Below are 23,355 nucleotides of genomic sequence, written 5' to 3'. Positions count from 1 at the left end.
AAACGTAACATTGCAGTAATTGGGTAGAAAGGATGGTGTGAAGACTTAATTAATCCTCAATTAAATCTTCAAGTGGGAGAATGAAAAGTCAAAGAAAGCTGGTAAGAAAGCACAGAATTTTTGACAGCAACTTTGTCAAAAGTTGTTGCCCAGCACCGAAAATTTGGCAGCAAGTTATTGCCCCTTTTTCTTTTTGACTTTAAGAAAATTAACGCGTAGAAGTTTGGCAGCAACGCGTTTTCATCACTTATAAATAGAGGAAATTATGCCTTCATTTATTACCATCCCAGAAAGAGAGAGTAAGAATACAAAGAGAGTTATACACCAAGATAAATATTGTAGTCTTTAGTGTCCTCTTTAGTAGTTGTTCTTTTTACAAGAGAGAAGTGTTAATTGTTGTTTTCTCCTTGTATTTGAGAACAGTGTACTCCATATTTTATAGTGAGATCCTTCTACCCCGTGGTTTTTCCCTTCTATCATTTAGAGGGGTTTCCACGTAAAATTCTCGTGTCCAATTTATTTTCATTATTTTCATCATATCAAACTTTAGTTGTGGTGCTTCCTCACCCTAACAATAATTTCTAGATATTCTATCATTAATCTTTCTAACATATGATTCAACACCTTCAAATAATTAAAATATGTGCGTTTGGATCCCTTTACATAAGAGATATGTTATAATTAACTATTTTTAAAAGTATATTACCTTAATGTAAAGTACTTAGTGTTACAAGTTTAACAATTTAAACTGTGAAAAAGTTACTAGTTCTGATAATTTGTGAATATTCATAAACGAATGGATTAAAAGTGCATATTAATTCCAAGTAATCGAAGATTAAATATATTTTTTTATCATAAATCATAAGGACTGGAAGTAAAATTTATCAATAATAATTAAGGGACTAAAAGTGATATAAGAAAATAACCCAACTTGTCTTAATCTATATTAATAGCATATCATTATCTACAATAAAATTAAAACATAATGTCTTAATCTATATTAATAACATATCATTATCTATAATAAAATAAAAACATAATTAATGTTAACTTTCTCTTAAAAAATTGTTGAATTATAGAACTTTAATTAGGATATTCAGATTCAAATATGTAGTTTCATTAGATTTTAGGAGGGATGTTGTCGACATATGATTGGTTTAGATTAATTAAAAACTATATAATATAATGGTATGAACGTGCAATGATCCCTAGAAAAAAAAGATATTATCAACGGGCCTAACAAATTTTTTATTTTGGATGAGTCATTAATCTGCCTCATTGTTAATTCGGTTTAATTATTTTATTTCATTTAATTCAGTCCAATTCACTTATTTAGTACCACTATCATATAATATTGTGAAAGTTTGATATATATAATGAATGTGTCATGTCATCCAACGGAGCTTACAAAACTTAAAGCCTACCCTATACAATGTTGGAAAAATCTAAATTTTTTATAAGTGTTCCTATGAAGTGTTAGTGTTTGTTATGATAGAATATTTTTCGTAAGATTTCCAACATATAGTATGGAGATAATAATGAGAGCACCACCACACCACTCATTAATGTTAATATTTGTTAAATCTATTATGAAATTCATAATTTAAGTAGTTATTGATAGACTTATTATTATCATTATTTTCTCAAGAGTGAAGAATCTTGCATAATTGTGAAAACACATACAAAAAATTGATTTTGATTTTCAATTCAGTATTTGATATTTGTATTGAGCTCGGACTAAATTTGAATTCGTATAGGAATTATTTCTAAGTGTATTACACCCAACATGATTTGTTTTTATTCCTAGAGACTCGAACACGAGAGCCCTAATTAAGAATGGAAGAATCACAATTATTCCACCACAATTCATATTGGTGAGAAAACATAATTAAAAACTGTTGAAGGGACAAAAGATGTAACAAAAAGTTGTAAGAAATATACATAACCTTTAATTAAATTAATTATAGGACATATGATTATATTCCAAATCACATGATTATGTCTAACTTTTGAATTAAAAAAGAAAAGATAAAATTATATTTGATATTTCTATATTAATCAAACTCAAATTACAAAATGTTAGATTCTTCTTTCTGCAATTATGTACAATCATGACCAAATGTTGGTTCCCCACAAAATTTAGTGAAATTGGTTTCTTTTTATATATATTTAAAAAAAACAATAGAGATACTTTTGGAAGGGTTAAATTAAATTAAATTTTCTAGCAAACACTATCGTGGCATATGTCATGAATGAAGTATAACATATAATATACAAAATACTTTAGTGAAAAGCTAATTAGAGCTTTTCAATTCCGAGGATTACGTACTGATGATGTGTTATCAGAAACAATTACTTATACTTATCTTTTAGATGACTAAATACACTATCGACAATTTATCTCTTATTTAGTTGGGAGGAGTGCTATTTATTTTAATAAGGTGATGTTGCATAAAGGGCGGATCTATGTGCATCCGAATGGGTGCTATGTCATTTTGTAATCTCGGTTGAAAATATCTCTCTCTATATATATAAGAAAAATATAAATATTAAACGTGATATTCTTAAAAATAGTGAGCCTTGTGGTGCTAGTTAAAACTCAGATTTATCACCATAGAATGCAAGTATGAGTCTTGTTGTACGGTATATTTTCTTAAATTTTTTTTACCATGCAAGACATCGTTAGCAAATTTAGTATAAAAAGAATTGTAAATAAATAAATTAGAACCCTGAATCTTTGTAAGTAAAATATTAACTAAACCAACAGAATAAGTCTATATTCTGTATAAAAATTTGCTAATAAATATTAAGTATTTTCTTACTCTATATTGAGATTTTTGTCATAGGTTACTGTTCAAAATAATGTGGCACCCAGAGAATCAAAATCTTGGATCAGCCTCTGGTTGCATCATATATATGTTAGTCATGAATGTATAATTTATTAATTGAAAAATGTGTTCTTATTAATTACAATAATATTGAAAAATCAAGTTGATCATTCATATATATCTCCCTTTCTACTCCAATTGGTTTTTGTATTTTCATCATCCATGGCCTCTACTACTAATTTCCTGGTCTTTTTTCTCTTTATCATCTTTTTTTCCTTGTTATTTCTCCTTTGCTATTTTGTGAGACTAAAGTTTTTGTGCAAATGTGAAATTTGTCAATGTTACATTACCTCAAGTTGGTACCCTCAATTCACAAATTTGTGTGATTGGTATACTCATCTTCTTCAAAAATCCCCTACTAGAACAATTCACATACATGTTCTTGGTAACACCATTACCGCGAACCCTAAAAACGTCGAGTACATGCTCAAAACAAGATTTGAGAATTTCCCAAAAGGGAAAATTTTCTCAACAATCTTAGGTGATTTTCTTGGTAGAGGCATCTTCAATGTGGATGGGGATTCATGGAGATTTCAAAGGAAAATGGCTAGTCTTGAACTTGGACGAAATTCAATAACTTCATATGCATTTGAAGTAATCAACAATGAAATCCAAAATAGGCTTCTCCCATTATTAGCTAATAATAAAGATGAGATTTTGGATTTACAAGATGTTTTTAGGAGATTTTCTTTTGATTGTATTTGTAGATTTTCCTTTGGATTAGATCCAAAGTGTTTGGAATTGTCACTACCAATTTCACAATTTGCTATCTCTTTTGACTTAGCATCACAATTATCAGCTAAAAGAGCTATGCATGTGTCTCCAATTGTTTGGAAAATCAAGAGATTTTTCAACATAGGGAGTGAAAGGAAGTTGAAAAAAGCCCTCAAATTGATCAACATACTAGCACAAGAAGTTATAAGGCAACGTCGAAAATTAGGGTTTTCAAATCATAGGGATCTTCTATCAAGATTCATGCAGGGGGATGTTGTCAATGAGACTTACTTAAGAGATATTGTGATTAGCTTCCTCTTAGCTGGACGTGACACGGTGGCATCTGCATCAACAAGCTTGTTTTGGCTACTCACGAAAAATCCACAAGTAGCTGAGAAAATTAGAGAAGAAGCAAATGAAGTTCTTGGACAAAATCAAGAACTCACAAATTGTGAACAAATGGGAGATCTTCATTATTTGCAAGCAAGTGTTTATGAAAGTATGAGACTTTATCCTCCAATCCAATTTGATTCAAAGTTTTGTTTGGATGATGATCTTTTACCTGATGGGACTTTTGTTAAAAAGGGAACGAGGGTTACTTATCATCCTTATGCTATGGGAAGAATGGAAGAATTATGGGGTGTTGATTATTTAGAATTCAAGCCAGAGAGATGGATTAATAAAGACGGTGTTTTTTTTCAAGAAAATCCTTTTAAGTATCCGGTTTTTCAAGCTGGGGTAAGAGTTTGTTTGGGTAAAGAAATGGCTCTTGTTGAGCTTAAAAGTATGACTCTTTCATTCCTTCGAAGATTTAACGTTGAATTAGCTCATCCATCACACCACACCCCTCGATTCTCTCCTGGTTTGACTGCCTCATTTTGTGGCGGTTTGCCAGTGTTTGTCAGAGAAATTAAGAGTACTACTTAATTTTCATGAAGTTAAACTTGCTTGTGCTTGTTTACAAATGTATGCTTTTTTCTTCCTTTTTTTTCTTTGGTCAAATTGTACCTTAATCAATGCACAATATCTATGTAACTTTCTTTGTATAAAATTTCTGGCTATGAAGAATTGAAGACGGCTATTTTGGTCCTTCTCTTTCAAGTGTAGTGCTTAATTAGTGCATGGAGTACTCGATTTAGCATAGAAGTTTTTTAGTACTCCGATCCCTCAACCCCACTATGTGACACGATTTGGAGTACGAGAATCAAAATATTTAATTTTTAATATAAATTCGGACACATAAAATTTATTTTTTAAAATAGACTTTATATATTTAAAAACTAAATGAAAGTACTTGTTATAAGACGTCCTTTTTTAGTAATTAATTAAAATCTATGAGTTTTCTCTCCTAGATCTTTCGAAAACAACTTTTCTATCTCCTGAAGATAATGGTAAGATGATCTACGTACAATCTAGCTACCCTCCTCAATCCTTCTATTTGGAACTATATTGGAGTAATTGTTGTAAGTGGTTGTTAAGTTCTCCCTCTCATTTTGTTTCACCCTAAATAAAAAGTCTATCTTAGATACATTGGGCTTTGATCCGAGTTTTTACGCTCAGTACTAAACAAGAAAGGTCAATTCTTTTCTTTTGATTTATTCACATAATTGAAATCATAACTCTTGTTTTTTATTAATTCCCGGAGTGATGGTATTCTTGAATGCAATATTTATTTTAACACATTTTTTAAAAAGTACGTAAATATTAAAATAAATCCAAAATCCACATGATAGACCATTATTTCAGCATGTAAATATATGTCTCATGATTTAAAAATAAAACACACACAACAAAGAAGTGTACATGTGGAGGGTAGTTTAATGATTTAGGCCATAAAAAAGTCTTATTCCTATTAAATAAATTTTAAAAAAGACAACAGACAATTAATCTAATGTCAAACATAATAAATTAAAACAAGATAAAGCTAGATTTAGTTAATTACTATCAAACTCAAAATAAAAAAAAGTTAGATTCGAATTTTTCTGAATTTATGTACAATCATTGACCTAATGGTGGTTCCCCACAAAATTTAGTGAAGTTAAACTTTTTTTATAAATATTTTTAAAATAAATAAATAAATATATAATAGATGCTTTTGGAAGGATTCAAATGAATTTTCTAACAAACAATATCGTGGCATATGTCATGATAGATACAAATACTTAAGTGAAAGCTAATTAGAGCATCGCGATTGAGTTATGATGAGATAAATTAATTAGAATTTCATGATTATTAAAGATTGTAATGAGACACAATTCGTATATATTGAACTAAATTAAAAATATCATATTTGAACTTTGAAAAATGAATGAATTTTGATAAAGATGATTTTTTTCCAATAATTCTTATACGATGTAAATTCAAGTTACTCAAAATCTCAAAATAGATATCGCAAGCCGAATGAAAAATTAAAAAATATTAGAGCGTCTCGAGAATACACCAGGGAATAATTTCAATGCACATGAAGCAAACTGTTTGTTAAGTAGGAGGAGGAAAAAGTTAATTATTTGAAGTTAGAATAATGTTCATATCTGTCTTATCTTATTTATTATTATACTTTTATAAATAAATAAAAATATAAAACATGTTAGCTTGTAGGGAATTATATCTTTAATCTACAGAACTGCTCCATTGTTTTTAATAAACTAAATTTGTTAATCAAAAAAGTTCATTGCTAATTTTATTTAGCGATAGATTATCAAAAATCATGCCATCTATGAGCGAAAGATTAATAATGAAATTTATAACTAATTTCAATTTTTGTTGTATTTTCATGATTACTGGACCTAGAATGTGAATGCTACATATCAATATGATCATATAATATACATGTATATGTATTTTACATAGTTTGAGTTGAATGCAACGAATTTAGTATATTAATTAGAATAAAAATATTTAGGTGTCATGCAGAAATAGTTAACAAAGCAAACATTAAATGATGATAAATCATAAACAAATTCAAAAAGATAGAAAACAAAAGTTTTTGAACTCATAATGAATCTTAATGTAGTGCTATTTCTACATCTCTCTAATCAAATTCGACACCTATCAAAAGATGGTTCGCTCTTCAAAAGGAACTTACTTGCTTGTTATATAGATTGGTCACGATTGAAAAACACTATAAATAGATGAGACAAAATAAAAGGATAATCTCATACACAAAATATTCTACATTTATGTGAGGTCCAAATTATAAAGATTGTTCCTCAAGATTACGTGACATTGATTGTCTACCTTAGTATATTCTAACTTTAGTGGTTGATTCTATAATTCAAATTTATAATCTATAAGTTATATATAAAGATAATTTTATCGTTACTTCAAAATTTATAAATATGCGACGGAATCGATAATTAAAGTATATCATTGAATGTGCCTATAAAGGGAATTTTAATCATGTCAATAATCTTAAAAAGTTAGAAACATAAACATAAAAATGATGCAACTGTATTGTCCATGTTAGTGCCAAACATGTTGGCCACTATCAATGGTGGCCGTTGCATAAATTTTCTTTTTTAAAAAAGAAATGTGATTCAGTACAAAATTTGCCTAATGCCCAAATGCTTGACCACAATTGGTCTGCCATATTATAAAAGCTAATGGTTTATTTACATAAATGGCCCCTTTCTATGTCACCATATATATCTATATATCTTTGAAAAAATATTGTTCCAGATGTTTGAAACAAATACCATTCCAGATTTAAGTGCATAAGCATTTGGTCATGTTTTATTGGAAAATTTGAAAAAAAATATTGTTTATAAATGAAAAATGATATTAGAAAATTAGTGGAGTTGTTTTTGATCATAAATACAAATTGAAGCAACTTTTAACTTTTTATAAGTAATTTAAATGAAAACATATTTTGTTGTTTTTCAAATTCTAGAATTCAAGTTTGAACAAATTAAATTCCGAATTACATAACGTTTACTCATATATTACTCAACCTTGAAGATAAAATATTAGATAGTCGTCAAACGTTTACATCAACTTATAAAATAATATTAGACTTTGCTTCATATATATTTTCAATTTTCTTAAAATGAATCTTTAAACTAAATTATTTACAAGATAGTTATCTCCAAAAAAGGAAAAAAAGGAAAGAACGACACAACATCATGGATTTAATTGTCTTAACAGCACTATGACCAACATATTATTATTTTTTTGCCAGAAAAATAATCTTGCATTATTAAAAGAAAGCATAATACATGAAATGTATTCTTTAATTTGATTTTACATGACATTTATGCCTTTCTAACTTTAGTTGTGTACTTACACTTAAATTCATATAAAGTTAAACAAAGGAGACATGTGTGTTCTATGTGTATTATATCACATAGAATACAGACATCTATTTGTTCAACTTTATATAAATTTAAATATTTATTTGTGCACATTCAAAGATTAAAGAGCATAAATATCATCTGAAATCAAGTTAAAGAATACATTTATGTATTATAATTGCATTGTTATTGCTACTTTTTGACTTGATAACCTAGACAAATTTTATGACAATTTTTTTTAAAATTGATATTTTTGAGTAAAATTTTTTATCGTCTAAACATCCAGCATAAATGTCCTTTTTTATTTTAATAGTACCCCCAAATACAAAAACTTTAGAACTAATAAAGCATAACAACAAACATATTAAACAGATTTACGAATCTAGCAATTACATTTTTTTTTTTAAAAAAAAAAACACTAGAGCACACTAATTAAACACAATTAAAAAATAAAATAAAACTAGAGGATTTTTTGAGTAAGAGTAGATTTCAAAGAAGTATAAACAGCATGCCATCCAGCTTCAGTAGGATGAACTGTGTCCCAAAAAAATGCAGATTTTGGATCATTGCATACTGTATACATCTTTTCACCTTTCTCATTCATACTTCCACATGAATATTTATTGCTTATTCCCATACAACATGGCTTTAATGGCGTCTCGAACCTCATACTTCCTGCTAATTAAAAAAATTATCGAGCTTAAATAGACAAACATGGTCAACGAGGAGTCATGTAATTGATCCCGACTTACTTCTTTGGATTGACGCGTAGTTATTAATGTTTTATGCAATTGTAGAGTTTCAAACTTCTCACTATTGTCATATTAAAAGAAATAAAGCTAAAGATTTAGGGGTAAAAGAGGGAGTTTAGATTCACAAGTTACTAAACTTTTTTTTATTACGAAAAAATCACTCTATGTGAAATTGTGACCAAAAAGTCATCTAAATTCTTTTCAAGAGCAAGCCATAAAGATTCTGTAGATGACGAAAATGCATGTTCTAATGCTTGCACGAGCTCATCGAATGCCTGAAACCACTTTTAGTCTTGCTTCTCTGGCTACTGCTCCGACTAAGGCAGTCATCTAATTTAGATTTGAACTCGAAAGCTTTACTTTAAGAGTGTAAGAATTTTAACCATCCGATCACATTTTAAAGTAATGCTTTTCACTTTTGTTAAAACCTAGGAATTGACATATTTAGAGCCCTTCCCAAGAAAAAATAAGACGATCGAGCACTAGAAAAATCACCACGAAAAAATATGTTAGGGAATGTTTTCTCCTTAAGTGAATTTAGATTAGTAGGGGTTCCAAAGTAGGTATTAGACATGGTACGACCTTAATTTCGTTTAATTTGAACCACCCTAAACAAAAAAAAAAAATCAGGCTATAGAAATGACTCGTTATTGATTTGTGTGTTGGACCCTAGATCCACCTGGTCCATATATATTTCATAACATGTGTCTCATTCAAAAAGAATAAATTAGACTTTTTTCAGTATAATTTTTCAACGAAGCAGTGTCGAGTGACGTACCTGGCACTCCTTTACTTTCCAGCACAGAATTGAAAGAACTAAAAAGATCAAGAATCACAAAAGTTGAACCCATTGTCTCATTGTTCAATTTTGCCACAGCTTGTTGCAATAGGGAATTGTGAAGATCCACAGCAATATTCTCAGTAGCATTGCATTGTTGAAATGAATTCAAAATTGTGGTTTGTGGAAGACATCCTAATGGCTCCAATGATGTCACTGCTATTTTTTTGGCACCCAATTTATTGACTCTTTTCATGTTTACAACTAGTTGATTTACCACACTAGTTATGAAGGCAGGAATATCCTACAAAAAAACAAAACATATTAGTTATGACTGTAAAACGTGTATTTTTCAGACTTTTTGAAAAATGTTGTTGTCGTGTTAGATCATTTAAAAATGCATTATTTTTGAAGGATCCATCACATATAGGATGACAATTTTAAAGAGTCCGAGCAAAATAACATTAATGCATATTATAATATTACAAGTACAAAAAAATTGTGTTGCTCGAATTTTTCAAAATAAGTTAGTTATCGTCGTGTCAGGTCTTCCCAAAAATGCATTATTTTTGAAGGATCTGGAACATGCACCGGAAGGCAATATTGAAGATACTGGGCAACATAGCATAAATGCATATTATAACATTACAAGTAGAAAAAATCTGGGTTGCGTACTTCTCAAAATATGTCGTTGTCATCGTGTTAGATCTTCCAAAAATACATTCTTTTTGGAGGATCCGACACACACAGGATGACAGTTTTAAGTAGTCCGAGAAACATAGCATAAATGCATATTAATTATAACATCAAATGTACAAAACAATTGTGTTGTTTGGACTGTTTTAAAAAGTTGTTGTGTATACTTGTGTCAGGTATTCACACGATGATACTTTTAAAGAATCTGAACAACATAGCATATAAATCTTACTTAAATTCCCTAGACAATGAAATTTCAAATACGTATGCGTTTTTCTTTCTTTTAAAATGGTAGTGTCTCGACCAACTTGTATTTTTCCTAGATTATTTCATTAGATACCTGTTACCTTTCGTTGGTGCACATACAATGTAATTCTATATAACCAACAAAACTCAGACATATTAGAGATTTTTGTATCTATTGAGATTTGAATACAATATTCAAGATTTTATTCACTTCATTAACCACTAGCTAGATATTCACATCCTCGATGTTCATATCAGGGAGGATCAAGTTGTATAGACGTTGGTCTATTGAATCCATAACTTTTAGCCTATACCCGAATTTATTTACGTATAAACTCATTAGAATTGTTGAAATACTTAACTATGAATCCATAACTCGAACAAAGTGACGATTGCAATGCTTAGAACCCAAGTCCTGAACTTGAATCTGTAGGATTTACCACTTATAATACTCAGGATAGGCTGTCACATCAAACCCTTTTGAGGTGCGGTCCTTCCTCCGCTACCTTAGTACGCGAGATATTTGATGCACCACTTATAACTCACCCTTTTTAATCCCTATGGTTATAAATTAACCATATGATTCACCAATTCACCAATCCATTAATGAATACAGCTAGTTAATAGTGTAGTAGGAGTAGGCCAAGTATAATTGTTCCAAAATAATGAAATATTACATAAAAATCCAAGAGAAGTAGCTTGGTAGACTTTTAAATTTGTGTCAGCAACCATTTAATATACAAAGAGGCCCTTCTATTCTACACTAAATATCAATTCTTCACTGAGCATTTCTGTTCAAGGACTATAGTACCACTTTGACTTTTTATCTCCATTCAAAAGTCTAGACAGTAGAGGTTGTCATATATGGTCAAATTTGAATTTTGTGTTATTAATTAGTCACGACTGACGTGAGCGAAAATATATTTACATGGGTGTTAGGGGTATGTTATGAGTTTGAATTGTATTGCAACACAAATTTAGAAGAATAGAGAAGATTTTAGAGATGGGAAAACAACACAAAATAAATCAAGGGAGTAAATTATTTACTTAAATTAGACCTATCCTAACTTATTTATCCTGATTGAACCAAAGGCCCAAAATAATTATAATACTGCCCCGCCCCTTCTTCGCTTGACTAGGCCCATTTCTATCTTCACGTGATCTTCATGATACAGTCAGAGTATATATATACTATGATAATATCAAGAAATAATTGAGCAATATTTTTACTGTAGTGTTTTTTCCTTCATGATACTATTAGAGTATATATACACTCATAGATACTCTGATGGTATCAACAAATAATTGGACAGTTTATCCAATGATTAGTTGTTTTTTGCTCCTTGATAACAACACAATATATATATACTCTGAAGGTATCAAAAACAGTTAAACATTTTCACCGCAGTGTTATTCAGATCTTGATACCTTTATGATACTGTCAAAGTATATGCTTAATTACTTCTTGATACCATCAGAGTATATATATACTCTGATAGTATCATGAAGTGGTATCAAGAAGTAATTAAGCAGAGTCTTTCACTGCAGTGGTTTTTTCTTGATGATGCGCGCGAACTAGTTGATTTTCTTAAAGACGCGCATGAACTCTTTCTTGAACATGAAAGTAATGAAATATTCAATAATAAATAATTGTTCTTTTAAGGTATAACAATAATTATCCCTTTAAAAAATTCTCACATTGGAAAGAAAAAAAAAGTTAAGAATTTTATAATGTATAATACAAGTTCACACAATATGCAAACTTTTAAACTCGTGATAAATATAATTCAAAAAATAAATCCGTGAGACTTATTGAAACAAACGAAACAATACTCAACTTAACCAAATCCAGAAAAAAAATCAAATACATTTTTTATGGTTAGCAATTATACACCAAATCCAGCACATTTTTTAGTGTGTAGTAGCTGCAGGGCCTAGTATAATTTGTTTCGTTATGAAAATTATTGATTTGCACATAAAAATCCAAGAGAAGTAGGTTGGTCGACATGTAATATAGCTTCTACTGCTGTGTCAGCACTCATAAATATTTCATCCGTTGAAATTTACGTGATATTATTTAATTTAAAATAAAATTTAAATAAAAATTAATATTTAAAACTTAGAATATAAATTAAATTATAAATAAAAATGACTTGATAGAACAAAATTCTCTAAACTGATGTGTATATAATTTAAATTCATATTTTCTTTATTTCAATTTATGTTGTTTTATTGGAATTTTAAGAGTTAAACTTTAAAAAGTTTAAAATTTTTGAAAAAAAATATTTAAAAATTATATAAAATTATAATAATTTAAAATATTTTAAAAAACCGTGATTAAAAATAATTGATTGACTTTCGAAATAGGTGCATATTGGTACCAAAATTTTGGAAGCTCAAAACCAAACGTATATCACATGGTCAAATGTATTAGTGGATGATTGAACTATGACCACATAAATAAATGCAGATATAGATAGAGTATTTCTAAAGTTTGTTCATGCTATTTAATATTATCAAATGTAGAACATATGACATTTACAATTTATAACATATTATATAATACACCTGTTCACAGTTAAGGCTCTTAAACTTAGGATACTCTTTTTCTATATATAATTAAAAAAAGACATAATACATAAATATAAATTCTTAACTTGCTGGCAACTATGACCTCTAATTTTCCTAGTGCACAAGTAGACATTTTAACTATTCGAAACTTGAATAAATAGATACATTCGTCCTACATGATATGCTACATGACAATTTTGTGTCCTATTTGTATTATACCACGTAGGACATGTGTGTCTACTTGTTCAATTTTATACAAGTTTAAGTGTCTACTTGTGCATACCCAAAATTGAACGGTATAAATGTGAAATAAAGCCCGATTAAAAGGCATATTATGTATTATGCCTAAAAAAAATGCTAAGTCGTTTAATTTCTCCTATCTATCTGAAATAAGAATTTTCAATTCAAAATATGAGTACAAAAGTCAACACAAGAATAAAATAAAATATATATTTATTATAGGGAAAAAAGTCAAATATGGCATCGAACTCTGAGAAAAGGCTTATCTATGTCATTCGTTAAAAATTTAACTCATTTATGCCATTTTCGTCTGAAAAAAGGCTTATCCATGCCATTATTTGTAAACTAAAAATATTTTCCGTTTTATAAAACTATTTTCTACACATGGTCAATTATGATTCGGTCACGTCATTAACTAAATTCTTATTTAAAATGAAAAAGGTTCAAATATGCCATCAAACTTTGAGAAAAGGCCCATCTATGCCATCCGTTAAAAATTCGACTCACCTATGCCATTTCAATTAATAAATAATGGCATGGATGAAACTTTTCTCAAATAAAAATGACATAAATTAGCCAAACTTTTAACGGATGATATAGATGAGCCTTTTCTCAAAGTTCAATGGCATATTTAAGCTTTTTTCCATATACACATGCACTTAAAAATGATTAGAAGTTTAAGAAAATATAAAAAATAAAATATCAAGTGATTTATTTTATCATAAGTCTAATTAAGTTCTATACATATTCATATCTGGGTAGAAGCAAGTACTTTGTGGAATTTATCGAGGTATGTTCACACTTATGTGTGCTTTGCTCAGTTCATTTCGATTTTATGTATTATCGATTCAATTTATTGGATTTCAATTCTTAAATATGTTAAATCAATAAAATATTTTTTATCAACTTTTTGTTCTAAACGGTTCAATTTTCGATTTATCCAATAAGAAAATATTCATAAAATAGTTATATGACTTCTCTAATAATTTAGCATGACAAGACAATAATGTAACTTTATAGAATGCTCATAAAATAGAAATAGTAATAACTAACATGAAAAAACTATAAAAGTACAACACAAATAAAAGAACTAGCTAGGACAATAATATGAATTGAAAACTAAAGAGCAAAAATATAAATCAATAATATATTAATATTAGGCTGTGTTGGAAACAGCCTCTGACAGAAATGCAAGGTAAGGCTGCGTACAATAGACCCTTGTGGTCGAGCCCTTCCCCGAATCCTGTGCATAACGGAACCTTAAGTGCACCGGGCTGCCCATTAGTATTTAATATTTATGTAGGAATAAAGTAATAAATTACTATTACCTTAATGGGTTATTGGTTTACCCAATATTAAAAAATCAATACTAAACCAATAACTCGATAATTTTATTTTATAAATCCATTAAACCATTAGCCCAATAACCTAATAGCAATAACCCAATAATAATTTTTTGCGATTTGATTTATTGGTCGATTCGATTTTGCACACCCCTATGTACAAGTGACTTTTTTTTTCCCACCTCACACTGTTAGTTAGATCAACAATATTTCTATCCTCCAACATGAATCGAACCCTCAATCTATCAATTGATGATATTGAAGGTGCTCAACCATTTGAGGCTTAAGCAAGCGTGACTTAGCTCACACAAGTTGACTCGACTATCACAATGATAAGTATCGTAAGATATTATATTAAAAAGTTACCTGAACTGTACCACCCTTAGAAAGGTAAGCACCATAGTCATTTCCAGCAAGAGAAAGCAAGAACAATGAAGATTGCACAATATCTGCCTTTGTGTAAACTGATTCAGCCATCAATTTTTGGAAAAAATCAATTTGAGTTGTCATATTTGGCTCTGGAACTCTAGTATTAAAAACACCAGTTCCTCCATAGGCAAAATTAATTCCATATCTTAGCCTTTTTGTTGCATATTTCATCCATCTATATGGTACTGGTGACTTCACTCCCAAGAATCTTGCTGTTTTGTGCATTAAAAATAATTAATTATATTATCAGATCACTCAAAAAATATCTATATGTAACATAGTAATATTAAATATAAGACAAGTTATTTGCTATATATATCAATAAATAAAGATTATGACAACAACGTATTCAGTGTAATTTCATAAAGTGAGGTCTAGAAAGAGTATAATGTTATATGCAAATCTTACTCCTATTATAAAGGTAGAAAAGTTTCCGATAAGATGACATGGTTTGAACTTTTTACATAATCGGTGGATATTAGTTAAACTCGCACCTAAGGATATGACCTTGGGAGTGTGGACCACGAAAAAAGTTGAAAATTATATGAGGTCGCAAGTTCAAATTTCATTGAAAGTAAAAATACTTAATGATTTCTTTTTCTCTAAATTTTGACGCAATAACAAAGTAAATTTTTTTTACTAAGGAGTGTCGCCAGACAAAAAGTGTTAGATACACATAAAAAAAAAAGAAGGGAAAGTCAATATACAATGTGTGCATATATATATATGACTAAAATTGTAATCTAGCTAAATAGTGTAATTTTATAACAAATATGTATCATTTAATACGCTTTAGCATAAGGTTGCTCTAACACTGTCTTGACGAATAGAATTAGTTAAAATATGCGCTGATAAAAAATATCTATAAAAATAATTGAGATAGGTATAAAACTGATCGAATATCATCTAAAAGAATTTTAAAAAGACCTAACTAAAGACTTGGCATGATTGATTTGGGTAGAATAAATCATAGAAAGTGGACAAACAAAAGTGCAATGAACTAGTGACATGTAATGACAATGACCATGAAAGAACTAAAATAAACTAAGTTTAGAACTAATTAATCTTTTCATAATGTCATACTTTTACATATAAAGCCACATGTTTATTAGTTTTAAAAAAAGAATAAGTACTAAAAAAACTATTTTTATTTTATTTTATTAATAGAGAAAAGTAATGAAAGTAATTATGGTGGTCTGACAAGATGATGAAGAAAAAGAGAAAAAAAAGAAACAAAAGTTTGAATAATGCAACATGTCCACCTAGCCCCAGCAAAAAAGCATACAAGGCAAAAAGAAAGAAATATACTCATTAGCAACCCACTATGAAAGAAAAAAATAAGAAAAAAATAGAGAAATAAATTGTTAATATAAACCAAAAGTTGAAAGACAGATAAAAAGATAAAGTGAACACAATAATGAAAAAGAGTAATAGCATGGGAGAAGCAAAAAGAAGATTAGGATTAATCCACACCAAAAAAAGTAAATCCTTTTATTTGATATGGAGTTAGAAAAATATTTAAAATATAAAAAAATACATAAATTAAAAAAAAAGAATAAAAAAAATTAATTCTATATAAATAATATAATTTTTCACCTGAAATTCAAATAAATCCTAGCCTCATGTTAACTCCGCCCCTGCTTATTTAAATATTTTTAGATTTTATTACTTGCTCATTTACTATATTTTATTTGAGCCAAAAATTTATAAAAAAAGAAATAATTTCTTGCACAAAATTAAAGTATAGGTGCGTACACATAATCTCTTAAAAACTTGCAGAATTGTATACGAGTATATTATTACTGTTATTGTTATAATTCATCTAACGATATTTGATTGAATATATCAGCCAAATACATACAAAAGTATATTTTTTTAATGACTAGGTGACTAGAATCTAAAAAATCATTAAAAATAAATTATTTTTACTAAAAATTAATTAATTTCTCATCTCAATTTATAAAATGTATTTGAACTATATACAATCATAAATATTTGCGTAACTGAAATTCCACCATCTTTGTAAATATATGTCACGTCAACGAAATGGATGGAGTAATTTTTAAATAACGCGCTCTTTTGATTGTAAATATTTATTTAAACTTACATAAATATACAATATTAAGAAAATATTTATCATCTATAGCAATAAAACAAAAATTTTACTGAACACTTATAATACATTTATAATACAGTTTTAATACATATTGCAGAGAACTATTTATAAAACATATATAATACAAATTTTATAGATGGATAATACATTTATCACATACTTTAATAGACTTATAATACATTATGTTAGTTTCTTACTGCACAAACATAATATATATTTGAAAACACTTATAATACATTTATATTGTATGCATAATTTACTTTTAATACAAGTGTAGATTTATCATCATATTGTTATATATTGCTATAAATTGTAATAAATAAAAAATATCGCTAAAATCAGTAATTAATTTTTAAAAAGCACTCAATTAAGTAATTTTTCCAACTTTATATTTAGTCAAATATTATTCGTCAAATGAAACTAATTAATTAAGAAAGAACTAATAATAATAATATTTATATTTACCTAAGTAATCAGTGAGAACACGTCCATCGGAAAACCTGCCGGCGGGCTTGCCGGGAAAAGTGACACCATAAGGTTGTTTCCAAGAATTAGCCACTGATTTTCTGTTATTACCTGTATCAGCATATGAATCCCCAAATACAAACAACTTTGTTGGTTTAAAACCATAAATTTGGTTCCTTTTTTGTTCATTTTTGTAATTTTTTGGGTTATTGTGGCTATTTTTGTAATGGTCATGGTGATGGTGATGACGTGAACCGTCAACTTGAACACCCCATAAAAACCCTGTAAAAATTACAACAAAAAAAATATAAATATTTGAAGTTTAAATTTTACGCACTGACAATATAATAATAACAAATTCTATAAGTAAGGTTGAGTAAGTTCAGTTTTTGAGCAACAAATTATACTGTTTATACATAATTAAATATATAGCAGATGCCGAATTTTTTTCGACTTCTTTATGTGTTTTGTTCATAAATGATCCTTTAATGAAAATTTTAATTTCGAGACGAAAAGATGGTGTCTACTTAAGCCAGTCCTACTCTTACTTTATAAAGGTGAAGAAGTTGTTTCAAATAAAAACTTTGCTCAAATAAAATATTTCAAACACATTTTAAAAATAAAATACAATAGTAAAGAACTCACTCGGAATATAATGGAGAAAAATTTTATGCACTATGATAAAAAATAATAATTACCTGACCAAATGTTAAACTACACTGGTAATCAATAGCTGAGCTATATATACAGAAGAGTGGTCAATTAAACACCTCACAAAACTAACTTTAAACCTTGTACCCTTTGAGTAAATTCTTGATTTCGTTACTATTAATAACATAAAGAATGAATATTTATACTATCACGATGCAAAAATTTTGATTTTATCATTAATAATATAAAAAAGAAATTATATTGACGAAATATATAACTTAAATCTAGAAAGGGTACCTGTGATGAAGAGGAAGGAGAAAATGAAGAAGTTAGAGAGCTTCATGGAGATTTTGGTTGAATGGAATGAAGAAAATGGGGAAAAGAAAAATAGTGAGATTCTGTTTGTGAATTATAAACCTATTTATAGATATGATAAATAAATAAAATATTGGGAGTGGGACATTGACTGATGGAGTATAATTTGGTTCTTTTAAATATATATATATATATATATATATATATATATATATATATAAATTGGATCTTTACCAATTCAACTAAAGGGCTATTTGGTCAGTGCAACAAAGTTCATGGAAAAGGATCTATTAAGTTTTTTTTATTTATTTATAGAAAATTAACCATATTGCAAAAAAAGGGATATATTCTTTTCTACAAAAATAATTTTAATTGTTAGTATTACTTAGAGAATTGTGTTTTTTTAAATAGGGAAAAATCCCTTGAATTTGGTAGAATCCGGATACATCCCAAAACGTCTTTATACATTGCGTCTCAATTTCGGATACATTACTTAACATTCTGATACATCACATACATCATGTAAAGTGATGTATTCGACCGATAAAGAGTAGAATTTTTTGTAATTTTTTCAAATGGTAGGGAATTTCACATGCACATTGGTGGTTTTTTTTTTCTAATAGAAATTTAATATTGCAAAAGAGGGGATACCTTCTTTTGTAGAAAAATAATTTTAAATGTTAATATTACTTAAATAATTATTAAACCTCTTTATAATTTTGTTTTTTGTTTTTCGATATTTTTTATTGTTATAACGAAATATTGTTATAGAGAACATGTAACATAACATAACAGAAATTTCATAGAAAATATGGTTGTTAAGGTAAAAAGTTGTTATAGAGGATGACTATCATAAAGAAGTTTGACTATATATTAAGTAAAGGGAACGTAACATATTTACATAATCAGATTACTTATAAAGTAATTACGGGTATTTATTGAATAACAAGAAATGATAACATATAATAAATGATAAATAAATTTGGAGTGCTATAATATATTAGATTACATTAATGTTATGTTAAATTAAGGAAAAATTACCTAAATACACAATTTATTTTACCATATTTTCTAAAGTTTTCTATCATTTGAAAAAATTACAAAAATCCCTACTCCTTTCTATTCTCTAATACATCACTGTACGCGATGTATCGGCCGGATACATCGTTTTATGTGATGTATCAGGATGTCAAATACATTACTTTACGCAATGTATCGATCGGATATCAGGACGTTGGATACATCACCTTACACGATAAATTAATCAGATACAATATTTTATGTGTGTATCAGGACGTACGTGATGTATCCAGATTTCAACAAAAAAAATAAAAAAGAGATTTCAGATAAATTTTTTTAAAAAAAGGTAGGGATACAGTTAGGTAAAATTTGCTAAACGTGTTTCAGGCCCAAATGACATACCAAAGTGGTCCAACGAAGTTGAATATGGGTGCTCTCTTTTCCAAGTGAGTTTGTAACCTTTCATAGTTTTCTTATTTTATTAGTATCATTTTAAGAGTGAGTCATTCAGATCTTGAAGAACATATTGAGTTCACGTTGAATTTTAAAATAAGATGGTGAAAGGGAAAAAAATGGAGAGACTTGTCTACATTAATAGTTCTAATTACATAGCTGAACCATATGAGTAAAATTTATTGGGACAATCATAACTATAAATAATACTTTACTACAAAAGCTCATTTATGCAAAGTAAACTTCAACATATAACAACAAAAATTTCACAACTTTCTACCTATTGTTGAAAGGAGTAATCTTGATAGTAAGAGAGGTCTCGATTTCGAGTTCTAATAATGAAGAAATTCCCAAGAGTAAGCATTTTTTTCTTTTTTTAATGTATTTTATACGGCATGAATTTGAATTAGTCGAACCAATAGATTCTAAATACAAGATTGGTTATAGCAAACACAATTGCACAACTTTCTACCTATTCTTGAAAGGAGCAATCTTGATAGCAAGAGGAAGATCTCGGTTTTGAGTTTTTGTAATGAAGAAATTTCCTATAATGAGCGTCTTTTCTTGATATATTCTTATATGACACGAATCTAAATTAGTCGGACTAGTAAATTTTGAATACCAAATCGATTATAATAACATAATTGCACAACTTTCTACCTATTCTTGAAAGAAGTAATCTTGATAACAAAACCAGGGAAAACATCACGAGGATCATGAATATGAGGATTCTCTTCAACAGTAAAAGGATCTCCACATTTTTCACTTATTGTTTGCAATGTTTCCCTTCTCTTACCACATAAATTTCATCACATGGCCACTTTGCACTTATAGCCATTTCTATTGTTGCATTTGAACTATGAACAATTCACTCTCATTTGATTCAAACAAGATCAAAACCAACATTATTGACAAAACCAAGACACAATACCATGAATCAAATCGATACATGGCTACAAGATAAATGTTGTTTGTTGTTTTTTTTTTTTTTTGGAGATTTTTTTAGGGTATTTGTAGGAATTTTGTAAAAGGATTAGAGGGGATCAATAAATTGCTTTAGTTGTAGTTGGAGTGGTTATTTTAAAAGAACCCGAATTTTCGAGAAATCATTCGAAAATATGGGATTTCTAACGAAATGTCCGTCAGAAAAAATTCTTACATGCCAATTCTCAACAAATCTCTCTTGGAATGTTCACTCAGAAATTCATTATTCTCACTTAATTAATACTTCACCATTTATAAAAGTAAGTGTAGATCATTGAAAACAAGTAACAATGACTTGTTATTTTTATAAAACGCCAAATATTTTGGAACAAATTAAGTTTTTCAAAATGACTCATATTTAAGACCACAAATAATTTGTTTAAAAAATAGATTACTCTAACATACTTTGATTGTTAGCTGAATACTACTTTCTTTGTGTGGCAGACTCTGCCTAATTTATGTTTTACTACTAATTAATTATGATTACTAGCTAGTTGTTGAAGACAAAAACGACATTTTGACTTTTCTTTTTGTAAAAAAGTTTAATTGCATTTGTCAACATGTCACTCTTCATAATTTTCCTCTAATAAAATCTTTACCAGATAAAAGAACTTCAATTATTTTTTCCATGGAAGCACTAGAAATATTAGCCATATTAAAACCTAAGTGAAAATTATATATCACTAAACTATGTGGCACAATTCAAACTCGTAACACGTATTGTCTGCTTTAGTCTAACATGACTCACTTTTTTTTTTATCTCTTGACGATGCCTTCATCGAACCCAAAAGGCGCGTAATCATGTAAAGTTATGAATTTGTGTTATGCCTCGTAAAATTATTCACTTTCCTCTCCCGTTCAAATACGGGATTCGACTAAGGTATCAAGTGCACCCCTTCGTCAGAAGCTTAACAACCTAAAATTTTGTCAGTCCTTCCCTATGACCTGCCTTCCATCATGCATCACATACACCCTCTTTAGGGATTCGAGCGTCTTCGTTGAGGTTGCTTCATCACTATACTGAGGAAGTGTCCGAATTTGATACGATAGTTATCATAGCCCAAATACATAGCATGTATTGTCTGTTTTGGCCCGACACGACTCATGAATTTGTCCTTCGGACTACGCCATTATCGAATCCAAAAGTGTGCGTATCATATTAACTTGTGTCTCATCTTCTAAAGTTCTTTATTTTTTTTACATTTCGATATGAGATTTGCTTAAAGTGTCATGTGCGGTGTCCCTTTTTCAGAAGCTTGAATTGGCATTCTTTGTGTCTTGTCCTCGTTGGCCCGCCCTACGCCATGCACACACTGCATTCATTAGCTTGATATAAATACTAACGTGTGGGCCAATTTTTATAGATGTTTTACTACAATGAGTTTTTTTTTTTTTAAAGATAATTTAAGAGTTGCTTGGAAGTTTTAGTCACTAAGAAATTGGTTGAGTAATTAATATTGAACTCTTTCCTAATACTTTGCTTATTAAATGAAAAAGAAAATCAAAGTTTGCACGTAAGTAATTCAAAATCCAATAGACGTGAAAATGGAAGAACAAAGGAAACTTGTATAGATCAAATGAGTCTTCCCTTTTGTTTAATAATGTACATTCAATTAAATGAAAGTTTTATAACAACGTCATTTTTTGAGATATTTTTTAAATTATTATAATAAAATATTATAATAGATAATATGTAAAAATCAATTTAACAAAATTCATGTACACTTGTGTCACGATCCAAATACGGGTGTGATGGCACTCATCTCTGCCCACCGAGACAAGTCAGTCTAATACCCAACGAAAAGTAGATGTGGAAAAAAAGGACATAAATCAAATTTAACTTAACCAAAAACACCTAAAACAACCTCAAAATCCCCCAAGATTGGTTATCACGTGTACAAGTCACTAATACATTACCGAAGTACAAAAGAAAATATAGTCACAATGTCTTTGTCTCTAGAATAGGACTAAAACATAATAAAAGAGTAAGAGGTGTCCGCTAGATGGATGTAACAACTACCTCAACACTCGGAATGATAGCCTCGGATGTAGTAGAAAATAGTAGGAGATCAAACAGGTTCGGGCTCACAACCTACACAAGTGTAGAAGCAAGGGGTGAGTACCAAACAACACGGTACTCAGCAAGTGGACAACTAAAACTAAGCAAAGCTCAATAGATACAATTACTCCTGTCCTCCCAACCGAACTTCCTTAACTACAACCTGCATAAAACCAGCTCAACTCTACACTTGTACAATAATAACAGTAATACAGTCCACGAATACTCATCAATAGTCTCATCAATGAATCATATCAAGTCAAGTTCAGCATATACAGAGCAATAAAGGGGTAAACACGAATTCACAAATATCAACAAAATGTGATGCAATGCAATGAGATGATGC

At 28.9% G+C, this 23,355-nt stretch overlaps 2 protein-coding genes across 3 annotated transcripts; one reads left to right on the top strand and one right to left on the bottom strand.

Annotated features, from left to right (window-relative positions):
• The first annotated feature begins 3,050 nt into the window (after positions 1-3,050).
• On the top strand, positions 3,051-4,618 carry LOC129881969 (cytochrome P450 94C1-like). Its single transcript, XM_055956078.1, has one exon. The coding sequence runs from the start codon at positions 3,051-3,053 to the stop codon at positions 4,527-4,529; it is 1,479 nt and encodes a 492-aa protein (XP_055812053.1). The 3' UTR covers positions 4,530-4,618.
• Positions 4,619-8,308: 3,690 nt separating this feature from the next.
• Positions 8,309-18,585, bottom strand: LOC129882137 (GDSL esterase/lipase At5g03610-like). Of its 2 annotated transcripts, none has more exons than XM_055956301.1 (5): positions 18,476-18,585; positions 17,528-17,809; positions 14,884-15,158; positions 9,422-9,725; positions 8,309-8,569 (listed from the first exon to the last, which is right to left on the bottom strand). In XM_055956301.1, exons 1-5 carry the CDS (start codon positions 18,519-18,521, stop codon positions 8,352-8,354), a joined length of 1,125 nt encoding a protein of 374 aa, XP_055812276.1. In that variant the 5' UTR covers positions 18,522-18,585; the 3' UTR covers positions 8,309-8,351. The 2 variants fall into 2 exon arrangements, with proteins under 2 accessions (XP_055812276.1, XP_055812277.1); XM_055956302.1 differs by having other exon boundaries at positions 8,309-8,566; positions 18,476-18,584.
• Between the last annotated feature and the right edge of the window lie 4,770 nt (positions 18,586-23,355).

The sequence above is a fragment of the Solanum dulcamara genome, chromosome 3, assembly GCF_947179165.1.
Source record: "Solanum dulcamara chromosome 3, daSolDulc1.2, whole genome shotgun sequence".
In the NCBI taxonomy this organism is placed as follows: domain Eukaryota; kingdom Viridiplantae; phylum Streptophyta; class Magnoliopsida; order Solanales; family Solanaceae; genus Solanum; species Solanum dulcamara.
This window is presented reverse-complemented; position numbering and strand designations above follow the sequence as displayed.